The 19,375-nt window shown below is 36.2% G+C and overlaps 1 protein-coding gene across 3 annotated transcripts in view; it reads left to right on the forward strand.

The window, feature by feature from the left end:
* TBCA (tubulin folding cofactor A) overlaps positions 1 to 17,984 on the forward strand; it is a 91,519-nt gene extending 73,535 nt beyond the window's left edge. The window contains exons 2-4 of one of the 3 annotated variants that reach the window (XM_011959215.1): positions 1,102 to 1,207; positions 15,846 to 15,932; positions 17,708 to 17,984. In XM_011959215.1, the coding sequence (XP_011814605.1) occupies positions 1,102 to 1,207; positions 15,846 to 15,932; positions 17,708 to 17,788 (274 nt within the window). In that variant the 3' untranslated portion in view covers positions 17,789 to 17,984. Of the gene's footprint in view, positions 1 to 978; positions 1,208 to 15,845; positions 15,933 to 17,707 lie in introns of those variants that run through there. The other 2 variants (XM_011959214.1, XM_011959216.1) reach the window with 2 other exon arrangements.
* The last annotated feature ends 1,391 nt before the right edge of the window (positions 17,985 to 19,375 follow it).

The following is a 19,375-nucleotide window of genomic DNA, read 5'->3' on the forward strand; positions in this document are numbered from 1 at the left end:
AGGTGTGGGGTGTCAGACTGCCCCTAGTGGGGGATGTCTCCCAGTTAGGCTACTCAGGGGTCAGGGACCCCCTTGAGCAGGCAGTCTGTCCCTTCTCAGATCTCAACCTCCGTGTTGGGAGATCCACTGCTCTCTTCAAAGTTGTCAGACAGAGTCTTTCACCAAAAATACTTTTTCTTACTTTAGGAAGTAAATACTAGTTTGTTTCCACCACTTGTCTGTGAGAGAACTGCATCTAAATTATCTATCTCAGCTCCTTGCACAAGGAAAGTCTGGCATAAAATTAAAGGCACAATAAATACTTCTTAAACGATTTTGTTGTTAAAAAATAATCCAGTGTTTCTGTGTTTTGGATTTGACATGCAATCTACTGAAATTTCCCCTCCCAGTAAACTGAGCTTTTACCATTGTGCTGTTTCAGATACATGTATAAAGGTTTGGAAGACATATTTAAAAAAAAAAAAAAGACAATTGTATTAGTATTATTGGTATATACTAATTTTGAGTATTGCTTTCACACTGTAATTACACTGAAGTTGGGTTTTAATTTAAAAATTAAGAATTTCATGCTTTGGGCCAGGCACGGTGACTCATGCCTGTAATCCCAGCACTTTGGGAGGCCGACGCTGGTGGATCATGAGGTCAGGAGATAGAGACCATCCTGGCTAACACAGTGAAACCCTGTCTCTACTAAAAATACAAAATATATTAACTGGGTGTGGTGGTGGGCACCTGTAGTCTCAGCTACTTGGGAGCCTGAGGCAAGAGAATGGTGTGAACCCGGGAGGTGGAGCTTGCAGTGAGCCCAGATCTCGCCACTGTACTCCAGCCTGGGTGACAGAGCAAGACTCTGTCTCAAAGAAAAAAAAAAGAATTTCATGCTTTGATAGATTACACTTATGTTAGGCAGGTATACGATTTAAGAGCATGAGGATCATACTTACATCTCTGACTAAACTATTTTTCTTCTGTTCTTTCCTCCCTCCATCTAATATATCTACTTTGGCATTCTAAATATAGTATGTTTTATATTTACACAGTTTCTTTCTTATGGTCTAGAGAGAAAGCTAATTTTCTGAAATATTTTTGGCTTTTCTATAGGTTGGTCAAAGAAAAAGTGATGTATGAAAAAGAGGCAAAACAACAGGAAGAAAAGATTGAAAAAATGAGAGCTGAAGATGGTGAAAATTATGACATTAAAAAGCAGGTAAAATTACATAATAACAATAGCTAAAATTTACAGAATGCCATATTAACTAATGTTTTTACAGTAGTCCTCTGACTGAGATTATATTATTATTTACTTCTTTACTATTAAAACTTCCATTTAAAGATAAGGAAACTCAAACACAGGTTAAATAACTGCCCAAATCACGCTGTTGCTAAGTGACATAGCTGAGGTCTTGTTTTGTTTTTTGTTTTGTTTTGTTTTGTTTGAGACAGGGCCTCACTCTGTCATCCAGGCTGGAGTGCAGTGGTGTGATCACGGCTCACTGCAGCCTTGACCTCTCGGCTCAAGCAGTTCTCCCACCTCAACCCCCCAAAGTGCTGGGATTACAGGCATGAGCCACTGCACCTGGCATAGCTAAGATTTGAACACAGGCACTCTTGTTTCTAGTATCTGTACTCTTAACCGCTAAACTTTACTGCCTTTCGATTTTTAAGTATCAAATATAAAAATGGACTAATATTATATTAATTATATATTTAGATTCACAAATATTTTCTCCAAACTGATGTGAAGACCACAAAAATAAAATATGTATTGCACTTTTCAGTGACTACTTCTGATTGTCTTCATGACAAATTTCAGTGGCCTTAACATTGCATACAAGGCTCTTCTTGATTTTGAATCAAGAAATGAGGTTACATCTGCTTATCTAACCTCATTTCTTACCAATCCCTATCTTGACCTCTTAGGTGCCTTATAGCTCCCTGAACATGCCCTTTCTTCTTTGCCTCTGAAATTTTGCATGTCTGAGATGCTCTTACTCCTGGCCTTACTTATCCTTTCCTTATTAATTTCTGTTCTTCCTTGAGGTGTCTTCTACTCTCACTTCTAGACTGAGTTAGGTGCCCCTGCTTTTCGCTCCCATAACACTTCTTTATTCCCATCATAGCATATATTGAACGTTCATTCTCAGCTGACAGTTGCTTCATAATTCCTTGAGAAAATAAAGGCCATTAGGGAATTTTCTCATATTCTTATGACAAAATCTATCAACCTATCTGCATCTGTACGTATACCACCTTCCTTCCTGTAAGAGTGGATTATGTGCCCTAGCCCTTGTTATAACTATCAGTGACATTGTTATTACTCTTTTTTCCCTCATCTTAAATACCTCAATAGCATCTGACACAAGTTACCACTTTCACCTTGAAACTTGACACATCCTCTGAGGTGTTCAAAATTAAAATCTTGATCTCACAGTACTCCAACCTACTCTCCCAAACAAAAAAACTATTTCTTCTTTCTTTTTCCTCATCTCAGTGAGTGGTACCTCCACTCATCCAGATATTCAAGCCAAAAATTTAGTTGGTCCCCTCTTGATATTTTTCTCTCTCTCTAATAACCACATCTAATATCGGCATCTCCTATTTCTTGTTTTCTTTTCTTTTCTTTTCTTTTTTGAGACGAAGCCTTGCTGTGTCACCCAGGCTGGAGTGCAGTGGTGCAATCTCGGCTCACTGCAATGTTCGCCTCCCGGGCTCAGCTGATTTTCCTGCCTCAGCCTCCCAAGTAGCTGGGATTAACAGGCATGCACCACCACACCCGGCTAATTTTGTATTTTAATAGAGACAGGTTTTGCCGTGTTGGCCAGGCTGTTGAATTCCTGACCTCAGGTGATCTGCCTGCCTTAGCTTCCCAGAGTGCTGGGATTACAGGGGTGAGCTACTGCGCCCAGCCAGCACCTCCTATTTCTTACTCTCTATTTTTCTCTCTACTGCCATTTTTCTAGTCTAGTCCACTATCATCTCTTGCTGGTACTATTTATAGTAGAAGCCTCCCAGTTGGCATACTTCTTTCACCCTTGACATCCTCCATTCCTTCCCCACCACAACAACCAAATAAATCTCTATAAAATGTACCTCAGATCACTTGGTCTTCTACTTAAAATCTAGTGTCAGATGCATTTAAAATAATTTCCAGATGACAGTTTTAAAAAAGGAGAGTGTGAACCAGCTTATACAGACTATATCTTAAAATTTATTTTTAAAATCAGCTCATGAACTCAGTCATTTTTGCCATGTAAATTGTGGCATAATTGGTAATCACACTTAACTCAGGCTTAATTCAGCAAAATTAATCAATCATTTAAAATAGAACTTTTTGTAGGGAGTTGCTTTCTGCCATGCAGAAGAAATGCAGCAGCAGCTGAAACAACTTGTTGGCTGTGTCTTCCCTTGGCTATCTAGGAAGACAGCCTTCTTATTTTATTAAGCTTTTAGGAGAGGCCGTCTTCCTTTATTTGTGATATAGCACTGTGTGTATAAAAGATATTTGTGTGTCAGATACTCATAAATTGAGGGAGGATAGTAAACAGATGTGTAGATATAGTATGTCCCCTTTATTTTGTTTTTTAATATTAATAAATTATATTGGGCAGTGGAGTCTCTTTGTGATGCTCAAGCTGGAGTGCAGTGGTGTGATCCTAGCTCACTGTTACTGCCTCAAACTCCTGGGTTCAAGTGATGCTCCCACCTCAGCCTCCAGAGTAGCTGGGACTACAGATGTGTGCCACCATGCCTGGCCAATTTTTAAATTTTTTATAGAGACAGGGTCTCACTTTCTTGTTTAGGCCGGTCTTCAACTCCTGGCCTCCAGTGTTCCTCCCACCCCAGCCTCTCAGAGTCCTGGGATTATATGCGTGAGCTGCCCGGCCTGGCCTTGTCCACCTTTATGAACTAACTACCCTTCATAAGGATTTACATATAGAATGTAACTTTTTATTCTTAAAATTATGATACATACTGCTTTTGTACCTCTTTCACTACATCTAGTGGGAAAATGTTATGACATAGTATGTAACTTAATTTTATCCAGGTCCTTCTTGGACTTCATCAGCTTGTTTTCCCAGTCATGTAGCTAGTGACCTCATTTAGTCTTTTTCTTTGCCCTGCTTTTTTTCACCATCAATAATGTATTTTAAAATAGCCCTATAGCTAAAATAGTAGTTATCTGTTACATGGAGTGGAGGAATAAATGTGTTCCCTTTCTAAATAAAATTCTACAAATAATGTTATGGGTTATCACAGAACCTGTTTTCATTTATATTCATGTATGTATCACATTTCAATAAAATCACTACTTTATAGGTAAGGATTAACTACTGAATCCTGTGTTGTACTTGTCATTTCAAAATACCAGCCACATACTAGTTGCATTACTGACTACATACACAGATGTAAAAGGGGAAAAAAAATTGTTCAAAAGTTGTTTCTACCCTCAGCCATGTTAAAATTCTCTTTTTGGTCATGGGTATCGTAGTTTTTAACAGGATTTGTTAGATTCATAGCCAACTTAGTACTTATTCAGAAATAACATCTCATATCTCATTATAGAACAATAGTTGTTTCTGTTTGCTTCTGTTGTCGACCAACCGTGTGTGTATATAGTTGTCAATTGCAGTTTTGTTTCAGAGTTTCCTAAAAACTTGTCTTTAGCCAACCTACATACATTTCTTAATTTCCTTTCCCTGGCTTAGCTATATTATGGCCATTCATTTTTTTTTATCATATACAATGGGTGTTGCATAACCAAAAGGATGGTCTATTCCTGATTGCCTGAGACTTTAAGGTCAGCAATGATTTTCTTAGTATTTATCGTGCCTCTCGTAGAAAATATCAAGAAAGCCAAGTGCTGCATTTTGTGGGTTTTCTACACTTCTCCCTAGATTTCCTCCTCTTCTGAGCTAAACACTGTCCTCAGTCACTTCTCACTACTTTGGCTCTTCTCTTGCTTGGATCCTTTTTTCTCTGGCTTTCCTACCTCTTCTAAATTGGCTGTATTTTAAGCACACACTTAAGGTGCTATCTCTTATTCTGTACCAAACTCTTACCTGAAGATGGTTGCCAGAAATCAGGGGACAGTCCCTCTGTTGGACTAGGTATAATTTTGGTTCTTTTAAAATAAGTAATTAGGCCAGGTGCAGTGGCTCACATCTGTAATCCCAGCCCTTTGGGAGGCCAAGCTGGGTAGATCACTTGAGCTTAGGCGTTTGAGACTAGCCTGGGGAACAAGCTAGTCTCAAACTAGCTTGTTTGCATTAGTCCGTTTTTACACTGCTATATAGAACTACCTGAGACTGGCCAATTTATAAAGAAAAAAGGTTTACTTGACTCTCAGTTCCACATGGCTGGGGAGACCTCAGGAAACTTATAATCATGGCAGAATGTGAAGGGGAAGCGAGCACCTTCTTCACAAGGTGGCAGGGGCGAGAGAGAGAGAGAACAAGTGGGAAGTGCCCCACTTTTAAACCCTCTGATCTCATGAGAACTCACTCACTATCAGAGCATGTAGGAAACCGCCCCTATAATCCAATCATATCCCACCAGGTCCCTCCCTAACATGTGGGGATTATAATTCAAGATGAGATTTGTGTGGGGACACAGAGTGAAACCATATCAAAGATGAAACTGTCTCTACAAAAAAATTTTTTTAAAAAATGTATTAGAATACAAAAAATTAGCTGGGTGTGGTGGTGTGCATCCATAGTCCCAGCCACCTAGGAGGCTGAGGTGGGAGGATCACCTGAGCCCAGGAGGTCAAGGCTGCAGTGAGCCATGATCATGCCACTGTACTCCAGCCTGGGTGACAGAGTGAGGCCTTCTCTCAAAAAATATATAAAATAAAATAGAAAATTAAAAAGTAAGCAACTAGGTAAAAGTTTTCAGGAGGCCAGAATATCAGTCAATTAAATATTTATTCTGTCTTTTTTTTATTTTCTGACTAAACAATATAACATGTCATTCAAATATTGCCCAAATTGATTTTAGCCTTCTGTTTCTGATAGCCCTCTTCTTCTCCACCAATTAAGGCTGGGTACAGAGGGTTTTGCCCTCACTTGGTAAAGCTTTCTGGTTTGTTTTTCAACCTATCCTGGGGCATAATGACTGGCAGTAATTACACTCAGTCAGACATATCTCTGTCATTTCTCCTGAGGCATAACGCATCTCTTAGGTTCCAAAAGTAATAAGACAAACTGGTATAATTTTTGGACAAAGAGTTCTCAGTTTTCTCACAAAAGAGTTCTCACAAAAGCTTTGCAATTATTGCATATAATTGCAGTAATGTAAAATTCATCTTTTTGAAAAAGATGTACACACTTTTTTTTACTCTTTGAAACAAGAGTGAACATTTACGATGACATGTTTCTATGTTTTTCCTAAAAATATAAAGGGGAAATGTTTTTCATTAAATATATGGAAAACGTTAGGAGGCGTCAGTCAACAAAGAAGATACCCCTTTGACCAGGAGTGTCTCACAAGGCTGATGCTGAAAGAAAAACCCAGATTTTCTTTTAATCAGTAATAAAAATATGGAAAATAACTTAAAATCATGCAAGAAAATGTGTTTGTCTCTTGGTACATATATGCAGGCTTATAGAAGGTAATATACTTGCTTTTTTTGTGTGTAGATTTCACAGGAAATTCCAAAAGAAATTCAAAGAGGTCTTGTACATCCTTCATCCTACCTCCCCCAATGTTAATATCTTGTGTAAATATAATACAGTATTCAAACCATGATGTTGACATTGGTACACCACAGAGCTTACTCATATTTCACTAGTTATACCTGCACTCAGTATGTTTGCATGTATAGTTCTCTGCAGTAGCATGTGCAGCAACCAATCAAGATGGAGAACTGTTGCATCGCAAAGCTCCTTCTTGCCACCTCTTTTTAGCCACCCCATCCCCTCTGCTCCCTAAACCCTAAATAGTTACACTGCCTCAAGAATGTCATGTAACATAGAATGGAATCTACAGTATGTAACCTTTTAAAATTGGCTTTTTCTATTGTATATAATTCCCTTTAGGTCCATTGAAGTTATTGAGTGTATCAATAGTTTGTTCTTTATTACTACTAAGTAATATTCCATGGTTTGGATGTACTAACATTTAACCTTTGATGACCATTTGGATTGTTTCCAGGTTTTTGCTGTTGTGAGAAAAGCTGCTGTGAACATTCATGTACAGTTTTGATGTGAACATAACTTTTATTTTATGTGGTTTTGGGGGAACAGGTGGTTTTTGGTTACATGAGTAAGTTCTTTAATGGTGATTTTTGAGATTTTGGTGCACCCATCACCCAAGCAGCATACACTGAACCTGATTTATAGTCTTATCCCTCACCCCATTTGTACCCTTTCCCTCTGAGTCCCCAAGGTCTGTTGTGTCATTCTTATGCCTTTGCATCCTCATAGCTTTGCTCCCATTTATGAGTGAGAACATATGATGTTTGCTTTTCCATTCCTGAGTTACCTCACTTAGAGTCTAATAGTCTCCAGTCCCATCCAAGTTGCTGCAAATGCCATTAACTCATTCCTTTTTATGGCTGAGTAGTATTCCGTATATATATATATATATATATGCATGGCACAGTTTATCCACTTGTTGATTGATGGACATTTGGGTTGGTTCCACATTTTTGCCATTGTGGATTGTGCTGCTGTAAACATGCGTGTGCAGGTATCTTTTTCTTATGATGACTTCTTTTCCTCTGGGTAGATACCCAGTAGGAATTGCTGGATCAAATGGTAGTCCTACTTTTAGTTCTTTAAGGAATCTCCACCAACATCTATTTTTTTTTATTTTTTGATTATGATCATTCTTGCAGGAGTAAGGTGGTATCGCATTGTGGTTTTGATTTGCATTTCCCTGATCATTAGTGTTGGGCATTTTTTCATATTTTGTTGGCCATTTGTATGTCTTCTTTTGAGACTTGTCTATTCATGTCCTTAGCCCACTTTTTGATGGGATTGTTTTTTTCTTGCTTATTTGTTCAAATTTGTTACAGATTCTGGATATTAGTCCTTTGTCAGATGTATAGATAGTGAAGATTTTCTCCCACTCTGTGGCTTGTCTGTTTACTCTGCTGACTGTTCCTTTTGCCATGCAAAAGCTCTTTAATTAAGTCCCAGCTATTTATCTTTGTTTTTATTACATTTCCTTGTGGGTTCTTAGTTATGAAATCATTGCCTAAGCCAATGTCTAGAAGGGTTTTTCCAATGTTATCTTCTAGAATTTTTATGGTTTCAGGTCTTAGATTTAAGTCCTTAATCCATCTTAAGTTGATTTTTTTATAAGGTGAGAAATAAGGATCCAGTTTCATTTTCCTACATGTGGCTTGCCAAGTGTCCCACCACCATTTGTTGAAAAGGGTGTCCTTTCCCCACTTTGTTTTTGTTTGCTTTGTCAAAGATAGTTGGCTGTAAGTATTTGGGTTTATTTCTGGGTTCTGTACTCTTGAACATAAGTTTTCATTTCTGTAGGATAAATGCCTAACAGTGCAATTACTAGGTTGTATTCCTGTGGTTTTTGTTTTAAAAGAAACTACCAAACTCTTTTCCAGAGTGGCTTGTGCTATTTTATGTTCCCACCAGCAATGATTCAGTTTCTCTACATCCTTACCAGCATTCACTGTGATCTCTATTTTTTAATTTTAGCATTTAGCCATCAGCTGTATGATAGCTGTACAGTGATAACTCATTGTGCTTTTAATTTGCATTTCCATAATGGCTAATAATGTTGAACGTTTTTTCATGTGCTTATTTGCTGTCTGTATAGCCTCTTCAGTGAAAATAAATGATCAGGCCTTTTGCCCACTAATTGGATGCTCTGTTTGTTTTTTTACATTTGAGTTTTGAGAGTTCATTGTATATTCTAGACACATGCCCTTTGTCAGATACGTGGTTTGCAGATATTTCTGTTTGTAGTTGTCTTTTTCTCCTCTTAACAGTGTCTTTAACAGAGAAACAGGGATTTTTTTTGTTTTTGTTTTGAGACAGAATCTTGCTCGGTCGCCCAGGCTGGAGTGCAGTGAGGAGATCTCGACTCACTGCAACCTCTGCCTCCTGGGTTGAAATGTTCCTTCTGCCTCAGCCTCCCAAGTAGCTGGGACTGCAGGCATGTGCCACCATGCCTGGCTAATTTTTTTTATTTTTTTATTTTTTTTGAGATGGAGCCATACTCTTTGCTGGAATGCAGTGGTGTGATCTCAGTTCACTGCAACCTCTGCCTCCCAGGTTCAAGCAATTCTCCTGCCCCAGCCTCCCTAGTAGCTGGGATTATATGCGCCTGCCGCCATGCCCAGCTAATTTTTCTGTTTTTAGTAGAGAAAATGTTTCACCGTGTTGGTCAAGCTGGTCTCGAACTCCTGACCTCAAATGATCTGCCCGCCTTGGCCTCCCAAAGTGCCGGGATTATAGGCATGAGCCATTGCACCCAGCCAAGTTTTTAAATTCGAGAACATCCAATTTATCATTACTTCCTTTTATGAATCATACTTTTGGTTTCAGGGCTAAGGTCTCTTGGCTTGTCTTAGATTCCAAAGATTTTCTTTTTTTTTTTTATCCTGAAAGTTGTATGATTTTGTGTTTTATACTTAAGTCTTCAATCCATTTTGAGGTAATTTTTATATAAGGTGTTACGTTTGGTTTGAGATTCATCTTTTTGCCAATGTCCAGTTGCTCCAGCAGCATTTGTTGAAAAGGCTGTCCTCCGTTCATTGAATTGCTTTTGTATCTTTGTCAAAAATAGTTGGACATACTTGTATGGGTTTACTTTTGTGTTCTCTCTTCTGGTTCATTCATCTTTATCTATCCCTTTAACAACACTGCACTGTTTTGATTCCATACCGATGTAGTAAATCTTAACATTGGGAAGAGTGAGTATCTGTTTTATTTTATTTTATTCTTTCAAAATTATTTTAGCTTTTCTAGTTTGTTTTGGCTTTCCATGTAAATTTTTAAATAAGCCTGTCTGTGTCTATAAAACACCTTTTGATAGGAATTGCATTAAACCTAAAAATCAGTTTGGGGCAAATTGATGTCCCAGTTAATGGACATGGTAAGTCTTTCTAATTTATTTAGGTCTGATTTCTTTCATCAGCATTTTATAATTTTCAGCATACAGATCCTGCCCATTATAAATGTATAGCGAAGTTTTTTTTTTTGTTTTTGTTTTTTGACTCTCTTGCAAATGGTATTGTTTTTAGTTTTGGTTTCCACATACCATATTTGTTGTTAGATATAAAAATGCAGTTGGCTGGTTTTTTTTGTGTGTGTTGATCTTGGAACCTGCAAACTCACCTTGCTGAACTTATTCTAGGATTATATTCATTTTCTTTCTCAGACCTGATGATATGAATTACATGGATTGATTTTCAAATATTTAACTGTCCTTGCATACCTACAATGAATCCCACTTGATATTGGGATATAAATAATTATTTGTATACATTGCTGAATTCAATTTGCTAATTTGTTGAGGCAGTTTTCTTTTTTGTGCTGTCTTTATGCGGTGTTGCTGTAAGGTTAATACTGATTTCATAAAATCGTTTGAGAATATTGATTTAAAAAATCATTTGTTCCTTTTCTGTTTTCTTGAAGGATTTGTGTAAAATTGGTGTTAATTGTTATTTAAATATTTGGTAGAATTGTCTATTGAAATTGTCTGGGCCTGGAGAGCTCTTTTGTAGGAACTTTTAAATTACAACTTCATTCAGCAGAACATTGGAGAAAAGGTATTTTTTAAGTTAACAACAACAAATAAATTATAACTTCAGTTTCTGTAGTGATTAATAGGTAATTTAAGTAATTAATATCTGTTAAGTAATAGATAGTTTAAGTAATTAAGTTTGGGTAATTGGTAGTTTTTGAGGAATTGGTCAATTTCTTCCAAGTTGTTTATGAACATTATGAACAATATTATAACATCATTTATAGTGTTTCTTCTCATTTTAATAGTTGCAGGATCTGTAATGATATCCTCTATTTTGGACTACTTTTGGTGATTTCTGCCCTTTTACTTTATCTTTGTCTGTCTTCCTAAAGGTTTATCAGCGTGGGTTTTTTTTTCTTTTCAAGAAACCAGCTTTTTGGTTTTTTAATTTTATTACTATTTTTTTGAGACAGGGTTTCACTCTGTCGCCCAGACTGGAGTGCAGTGGTACGATCCTGGCTCACTGCAGCCTTAACCTCCCAAGCTCAAGCACTTCTCCCACTTTAGCCTCCCAAGTAGCTGGGACTACAGATGTGTGGCACCACGCCTGGCTAATTTTTTGTAGAGATGGGGTCTTGCCATGTTGCCCAGGCTGGTCTCAAATTCCTAGGCTCAAGCGATCTGCCTGCCCCGACCTCCCAAAGTGTTAGGATTATAGGCGTGAGCCGTGGCACCCAGCCCAAACCGGCTTTTTGTTTCATACAGTTTTGTCTATTGCTTTTCTGTTTTTAATTTCATTGATTTCTGCTCTTATATATTATTTCCTTCCTTCTGCTTGTTTTAGGTTTATTTTGCTCTTTTTCTACCTTCTTGAAACAAGAACTTATTTAAATTAAAACAAGATTATTAATTTCAGACCTTTCCTTTTTATTAATGTGAGCATTTAGTGCTATAAATTTCCCAACAGACACCACTTTAGCTGCATCCCGTAAAATTTGACATATTATATTTTCATTTCCATTTATATATGTCTTTATTTGAGACTTTTTTTTTGGCCCATGGGCTCCTTACATGTATGTTGTTTACTTTCTAAGTAGGGATTTTCCTTTCTGTTATGATTTCTAATTTTATACCATTATAGTCAGATAATGTATTATGTAGGATTTCAGTTCTTTTAAATTTGTTGGGATTTTTGCTATTGTTTGGGTTTTTTGATCCAGAATATGGCTTACTTCAGTAAATATTTCGTGGATACTTGAAAAGTACTTGTATTCTCCTTATTACAACACTGTATTCTCCTTTCTTTCTCAAGTAGAGTGTTCTATAAAAGTCAGTTACACCTTGTGTGTTGGTGTTGTTCAGTTCTTTTATACCTTTACTGATTTTCATCTAATATTTCTATCAGTTGCTGAGAGGGGGGTATTGAAATCCCCAGCTTATGTATATGGATTTGTCTGTTTTTCCTTTCAGCGCTATCAGTTTTGGTTTTACCTATTTTAAAACTCTGTTGTTCAATGCATGCGCATCTAAGATCACTATATTTTCTTGGTAGATTGATAATTTTATGATAATGTAACATCCCTCCTTGTCTGTGGTAATTATTTTGCTTTGAAGTTTACTTCATCTGGTATTAAGTTTAGCCACTCCTGATTTTTTGGCTTTTTAGAGGCAAGGTCTCAATCTTTTGCCTAGGCTGGAGTACATTGTCACGATCATAGCTCATTGTAACCTCCCAGCTCCTGGGCTCAAGTAATCCTCCTGTCTCAGCCTCTTGAGTAGCTAGAACTACAGGCATGTGCCACCACACTCACCTAATTTTTATTTTTTGTACACAGAGTTTCACTGTGTTGCCCAGGCTGGTTGCAAACTGCTGACCTCAAGCGATCTTCCTGCCTTGGCCTCCTTAAGTGCTGGGATTATATAGGAATGAGCCACCATGCCTAGCCCTGCTTTTTTAAATTTATTTTTTCCCATCCTTTTATTTTTTATTTTATTATGTTTGAAGTGAGTTTCTTGTAGACAGCATGTTATTGGATCCAATCCATGAATCTCTGCCTTTTAACTAGTATATTTACACTTAAAGTAATTATTGATACATTAGAGCCTAAGGGCCCAAAGATCATTTTTTTTTTGACTTAAGATTCTTCTTACAATCTTATTCATTTGGCAATAACCATAAAATACAAGTCAAATAGTTTTCCTGAGAAGTGAGTACATTACCATTTTACCACCATCTAAAGAAAACACTTAACCATTATTCCAGTAATCTCTGGATTACTCTAGAGCCCAGCCTGGCAAACTAATGCCATTGGTTTCAGAGGTAGCCAATAGCCAATATTGGAGTATCTATTGATTATTATAGCTATAGGTATAGCCAGCTTCTGATGGATGATCTGGATCCTTAAAGAAGCTGGAAACCTCATCACAATCAAGCAATAACCTAAGAGCTGGATTGACATTGGCCAGATTATTTCACAGAGCTCTTCTTTCTGACAGAAATGAAGATCTGCCCATTGGGGTATTTCCTTTCCTATTTACATATGTTTGACTCTAAAGGAAATTGATTAGATTTTAGGTTCAGCCATTTATTCATAATACCTGAACCTTGCTAAACTAACTCCCAACTTCCATTTTACCAAATAAGTACCCCCTATAAAACCATAACTTGTTTTAAAAACAATTAGACATCAGTCAGTACCACATCCTGTTGTGTTTGTTCCTTTAAGGTTCTTTGCATCTCCCAGTCTGTGCCAAGATCCTGAATTAAACTCAGACTTATCATAGTCAACATTAGAATAAACTGACAATTGATTCAGATATTGTAAACAGAGGACAGTTAATTTGAGTACTACCTCCCAAGGGAAACCCTTTGAAAGATAATATTCATTTAATTAAGTTTAGGTGTTTTGGGGGGTATCTTTACATATATTATCACACCTCTTATACTGTGTTTTAAATTATTCCAGACAGTTGCAATTCAGTGTCCAAAGGTTAAATATATGATTTATGGCTTTGATGAAGATGTGGTTTGTGGATTCCAAATCATAGTCATCACTGTGTTCCTTTGGCTCTCTGTGGCATGAGCTTCTTGAAGCAATCTCAAATGTTTATTTTCATGTTAATACACCTAGACTTATGGATTGGAGGACAGAGACCTTTTCTTTTTCATCTTTGTATCCCCAGTACCTGGCATCCTGAAGACGTATAGTAAACTTATTGAATGAATTGGGGTAGTGTATGGGAGAGCCTGAGCTTTGGCCCTGTGTAAGTCGGAGTCCTGTTTTGATAGATTGAGGATTCTTGGTCTGTAATAATAGATAGAATTTTAATGAATAGAAGTTATTTTTGGATGGCATTGCTTAAAGATTTTTTTGGTGGCTAAAGCTTAGAAAATATTTTTTTACAAACACATACAGTGACTTGTCATGGATTTGACCTATTCATTTCATCTTGTTTAATTCCTGTAACCATTCTGAAGGGAATTCCTTAGGAAAGGAAATAGGAAAAATCCAGTATGAAATGTTCCTGTCACTGGTTTTTCACATGTATTCAAACTAACCAGATACACAAAAATAATTTAACGGCAGTGGTTAAATGTGTAGTCATAGTATGATTAGCTCTGAAATAAAATGATGATGTTATGTTTGAAATTTTCAACCTGTGCTTTATTAGTAAAAGAGGCTTAAGTTCAACAATAGATTTCCACCTGAGAACATAGATGTGAATAAAGAACTTCTTCAGATTTTTATTTTCAATATGAGCTCTGACAAAGCTATTTGGGAAAGGAAGACGGTACTGGGACTTAAAGTTTCTATTAAAATACAATATTATTGCCATTAAATTATATCATTACTTTTTATTTTATATGAGCTTGATAATCTCCTTAGTAAAAAGCTCAGATTTTCTACCCGTTTCTTTAAAGGTATTTGACCAAACATTATTTTCTGGAAATAAATGTTTAGATGAGCTCTATGTTTCCTTCTGAGAATAGTTTAAGGAAATAAAGCTTACTACTACTCTAAGAAAAAGCCCTATTTGAAGTCCAACATGTGGACTAAGTCCAACTTATTTACTCTTATCAATTGGGTTTCCCTGTCATTGATTTGATTTTTTTTCTTTTATGATTTGATGTGTTATAGTCCAGTTTTGAATGATGAATTTTATGTCCAGAAATATCCTCTGGAATACATATTTCTGTGTTTAATTCTGTAGTGTCTGTCATCAGGAGGAATAGGCAAGAAGTTTAGATTCAGAGGGGTGCCACGTTGGTAATTTGGCTCACATTGCATGGGGAGAATAATCTCTCTCCTAAAATGAAGCACGAGGATAAGTAATAACTTTTTATGCATGATAAGCATCAAAAATATGAACCTGCTGGTCTTTGCTTTTCATTTTTCTTTACCTCTCTCTTTCAGTGTGAACCTCCTGCAGTGTGCACACGATGTGATCAATAACTCAATAACTTTTTTCATGCAGTAATTATCTCCATGTGATATTATCTGAACACTGTTTTTCTTTATTACTCAAAAGATGCAGGAGATATTTATATAACCAGCTGATCCTATTTTGGATAAAGGTGCTTTGTGACAGCAGGGGAAATAGTTTATTTTAAATAGCCTTTTAAAATAAATGCTCTATGAAAAGCTTTTGCAGTTAACTTTTACTTAGCATGAGAAGGTGATTACCAAAAAGATTTAGTTCTAAAACTTGTACTTTGTAGATTTTACAGTATGATAGTCTTGCTTTTCTAACCTTTTTTTTTTTTAAATTGAGATGGAGTTTCACTCTTGTTGCCCAGGCTGGAGTGCAATGGTGCAATCTCAGCTCATCGCAACCTCTGCAAGTAGCTGGGATTACAGGCATGCGCCACCATACTCAGCTAATTTTGTATTTTTAGTAGAGACAGGGTTTCTCCATGTTGGTCAGGCTGGTCTCGAACTCCTGACTTCAGGTGATCTACCTGCCTCAGCCTCCCGAAGTGCTAGGATTACACACATGAGCCACCGTGCCCAGCCTTTCTTTCTAACTTCTAATAAACACAGTTTAAGTTAAAATATTGAACTATTTAACATAACCATAACTTTTTTCTGATTCCTGTTAATAAGGATATATTTACCAAGATATGAGCTAAACACATACAAGTTTTGCCATCTCTGAACATCTCACAGAGATTCTCATTCTAGGTAGAGATCCTACAAGAATCCCGGATGATGATCCCAGATTGCCAGCGCAGGTTGGAAGCCGCATATTTGGATCTTCAACAGATATTAGTAAGTAAAGACTTCTGTGTCATATGTTAAAAAAAATTTTTTTTCAATCCAATACATGGAAAGCCAAAAGTTTAAATATTTAACACTGAGAACTAGTCGGCAGTATTTCTTGTTCACTTGCCCTTTATACCACTATATTTTAAAATAATTAATGGAGTTTAAATTGTGTTTTGAATTATGCCTCCAGTAAAAGTATTGTTTTCTAGCATGTTTGTTCAATTCATTAAAATTTAGCTAAATTTATTTAAGTTATGATAGTACCAGTATTGTCCAGCAAGGTCTTGATTATTTGGTTTTCATACATAAAGATCTTTTGAGACATTGAGGATGAGTTGACTGATTAAAATTTTAAAAGATCTAATGTTTCAAAAGAATTTGGGCTCTTAATAAAAGGATCTGGAATTCTTTCACATTCAAACCTAAATCAGTTTGAGAGAGGGGGAAAAAACTGGTAATCTAGGTAGTCCCCTCATAATAACTTTGAGCTAAATAACACTTATACTTGCTGGTATAAATGCCTTATGATACAGAAGGTAAATAAAGCAGGAAATAATAACTGTTAAAATACTAACTGAGATAGGAAGCATCATTTGTATTTCTTAACAGGTTAAATGCTTTTTTCTCTCATGAATCTAGTAGCTGAGAAAGTAATAGAAATTGCTTGAAAAAAATAATGTTGGCCACCGGGCACGGTGGCTGACGCCTGTAATCCCAGCCATTTGGGAGGCCGAGGCGGGCGGATCACGAGGTCAGGAGTTGAAGACCAGCCTGACCAACATGGTGAAATCCCGTCTCTACTAAAATAAATACCAAAATAATAATAATGTCTTTGGATGATATATTTGTGTGTGAGGATGTATTCAACAATATCTCTGCCCTCAAAGAGCTTATATTTACTAACAGAGAACAAAGATGTGTTTAAGGTGTAACATGGAAGTTTAAGAAATTCTTACCTATAGTTTGAGCTAAGCAAATTCTCAGTCCTTTTGCTTTCAGTTGGCATATTAAATACACACATACTTTATTTCCTCTACTCTGTTTGTATATCTCCATCTTTTATTGACCTGACATAAATTGCTAACCATAGATAGCTTCATGTAAAAATCAAACAGTGTTTCCTGTGTAGAGTAATTTAGATGATATTATTTCATTTTTCTGTTATCATTACAATATATTAGTAAAAGTTGCCTGTATATCAGTATTATGGAAAAACTCAATCTTTAAATATCAGAAAATGAAAGATGTATTTTGTTTCCTTTAGTGTAGGGTATGTAATACTCATTAGCAAGCAAGCAATTCATTTGTTGAATTCAGAGATTATATTTAACTCTGTTGTGACATTGAAAGCCTTCTTTGTCATTGGGAATAGTTGGTGGATTATTTTGGCCTGAATGCTGTCATGTATGGAATATGTTAGTAAATCTTGCTTTTTACTTTTCTCTTTCGTATGATAATGATGGGTCAACAAAATGAGAATAAACTTTTCTGAGGTTTTTATTTAATTTACTTAATGCTGTTAGCTTTAGAAGGCTGTGTTATTCACTTATTATATGAGAATATATACAGTGAAGCAAAAGCACCAGTTTTTTCTTCCTTTCCTTGTAAAGAAGGAGCAGAATGTGGGAAACCTGTGGAATTACAGTATGTTTAGATGAGGCTTGGGATTTTTTACTTTTAATTTTTTAGTTATTTACATTAATGGTTTGTAATATTTGAGTAAAAAAGTACTGAATCTTGAAAAGGATAAACTTAATTTTTATTGTATTTCATTTTAGGAATGTGAAAAAGACTTGGAAGAAACTGAGGAATATAAAGAAGCACGTTTAGTACTGGATTCAGTGAAGTTAGAAGCCTGAAACTTTTCTTGTATGGGGTGGTTTTTGCATTGAATCCTGGGGTCCATTTTACAATCCATTATTTTTGACCACTGCTGTGTGTTCAAGTAGTGTGAGAATGTGATTGTTTTTATCTGGTTACATATGCATTTCTTTGTCTAATTTAATATGTCAAATAAATGAGTACATCTAATAAAATTGTTTATTTTGTACTTTACAAAATTTTTAAATTAACCTTTTATCATTAAACCACATAGACTTTATGACAGAGAACTATAATCTGTTAGGTTCTATTTAAACTCTACGTATTTTGCTTCGTAAGCATAGATTGAGTTTTAAAAAATAGGATACCAGTTTTTCAAATAACAATCCAAATTTTAGTTGGGTATAGTGGAACATGCCTGTATTCCCAACCACTGGGGAGGCTGAGGTGGGAGGATTGCTTGAGCCCAGTAATATGAGGGTACAGTAAGGTATGATTATGCCACTGTACTCCAGCCTAGGGAACATAGCAGGACCCTATCTCTAAAAGACTGAATTATAAGCAGTTTATTTGGAATAGAATACAGCTGATACAAAAGGAAGAACTCTCTTTGGGAAGAGTCTCACATAAGGCCTTCACAGTGAAAGTCTAACATTTCCATTACTGTAAATGAATGAGAAACATTTAAATCTTTTTCCAGGACAGATTCACACAGAAAACACCCAACCGTTTAGATCTTCAAATAAGATTCTTATGAACAATGAAGAGTTGAATGGTATTTTGAAACAATAATGGCTATTGCCAGTGAAGTGATGCTGGCAAATATTTAAAGGCTCTTCAGAATAGGAGGGAAACTTCTGATTGGTAGCTTTTGCTGATTTCTGTGGTATAAATACTCCGACTGTGACCAATTTCAAACTACTAATATGACATCACTGAACACAGAGTTATGAATATTTGGGCCAGCTCCACCACAATTTGGCTGTAGCCCAGTCTTGATTATCTAGATTGACTTGGGGGGAAAAAGTATCATTTTGTCAGAAAGCATTTTTCTGGTACAATTGTGACCCTATTACCCAATCATTTGAATTTATTTTCCAAAAATACAAGACAACTCATTTAGATTTTTTATATTTCCAGAAAATGTGTGTGAGCCTTATATCACCAGCCTAATGGGCATTGATACAAGGAACCAAATATCTATGTATAGCATTTAAATTTGAAAAGTCAAAATTGGAAAAAAACAACACTTGAATTTGTGCTGCATTAAATACTTACAGTGTTAGTATGGTTGGTATGATTTTGGAAGTTGCAGATAATCGCCAGAAATCATAACATATTTATTGAATACATCCAAAGATCAGAAAAGAGAAAAATAATTGTTTTTCCTAAATTATTCCTAAAGGTTCTGTTGTTATAAAGCACAGATTATATCACTTATAAAATAAACTTTTGCCAGGTGCGATGGCTCACGCCTGTAATCCCAGCACTTTGGGAGGCCAAGGCAAGTGGATCACCTGAGGTCAGGAGTTCAAGACCAGCCTGACCAACATGGTGAAACCCTGTCTCTACTAAAAAGTACAAAAATTTGCTGGGCATGATGGCAGGCGCCTGTAATCCCAGCT

Source organism: Colobus angolensis, unplaced genomic scaffold (genome assembly GCF_000951035.1).
Source record: "Colobus angolensis palliatus isolate OR3802 unplaced genomic scaffold, Cang.pa_1.0 Scaffold49, whole genome shotgun sequence".
Lineage (NCBI taxonomy): Eukaryota > Metazoa > Chordata > Mammalia > Primates > Cercopithecidae > Colobus > Colobus angolensis.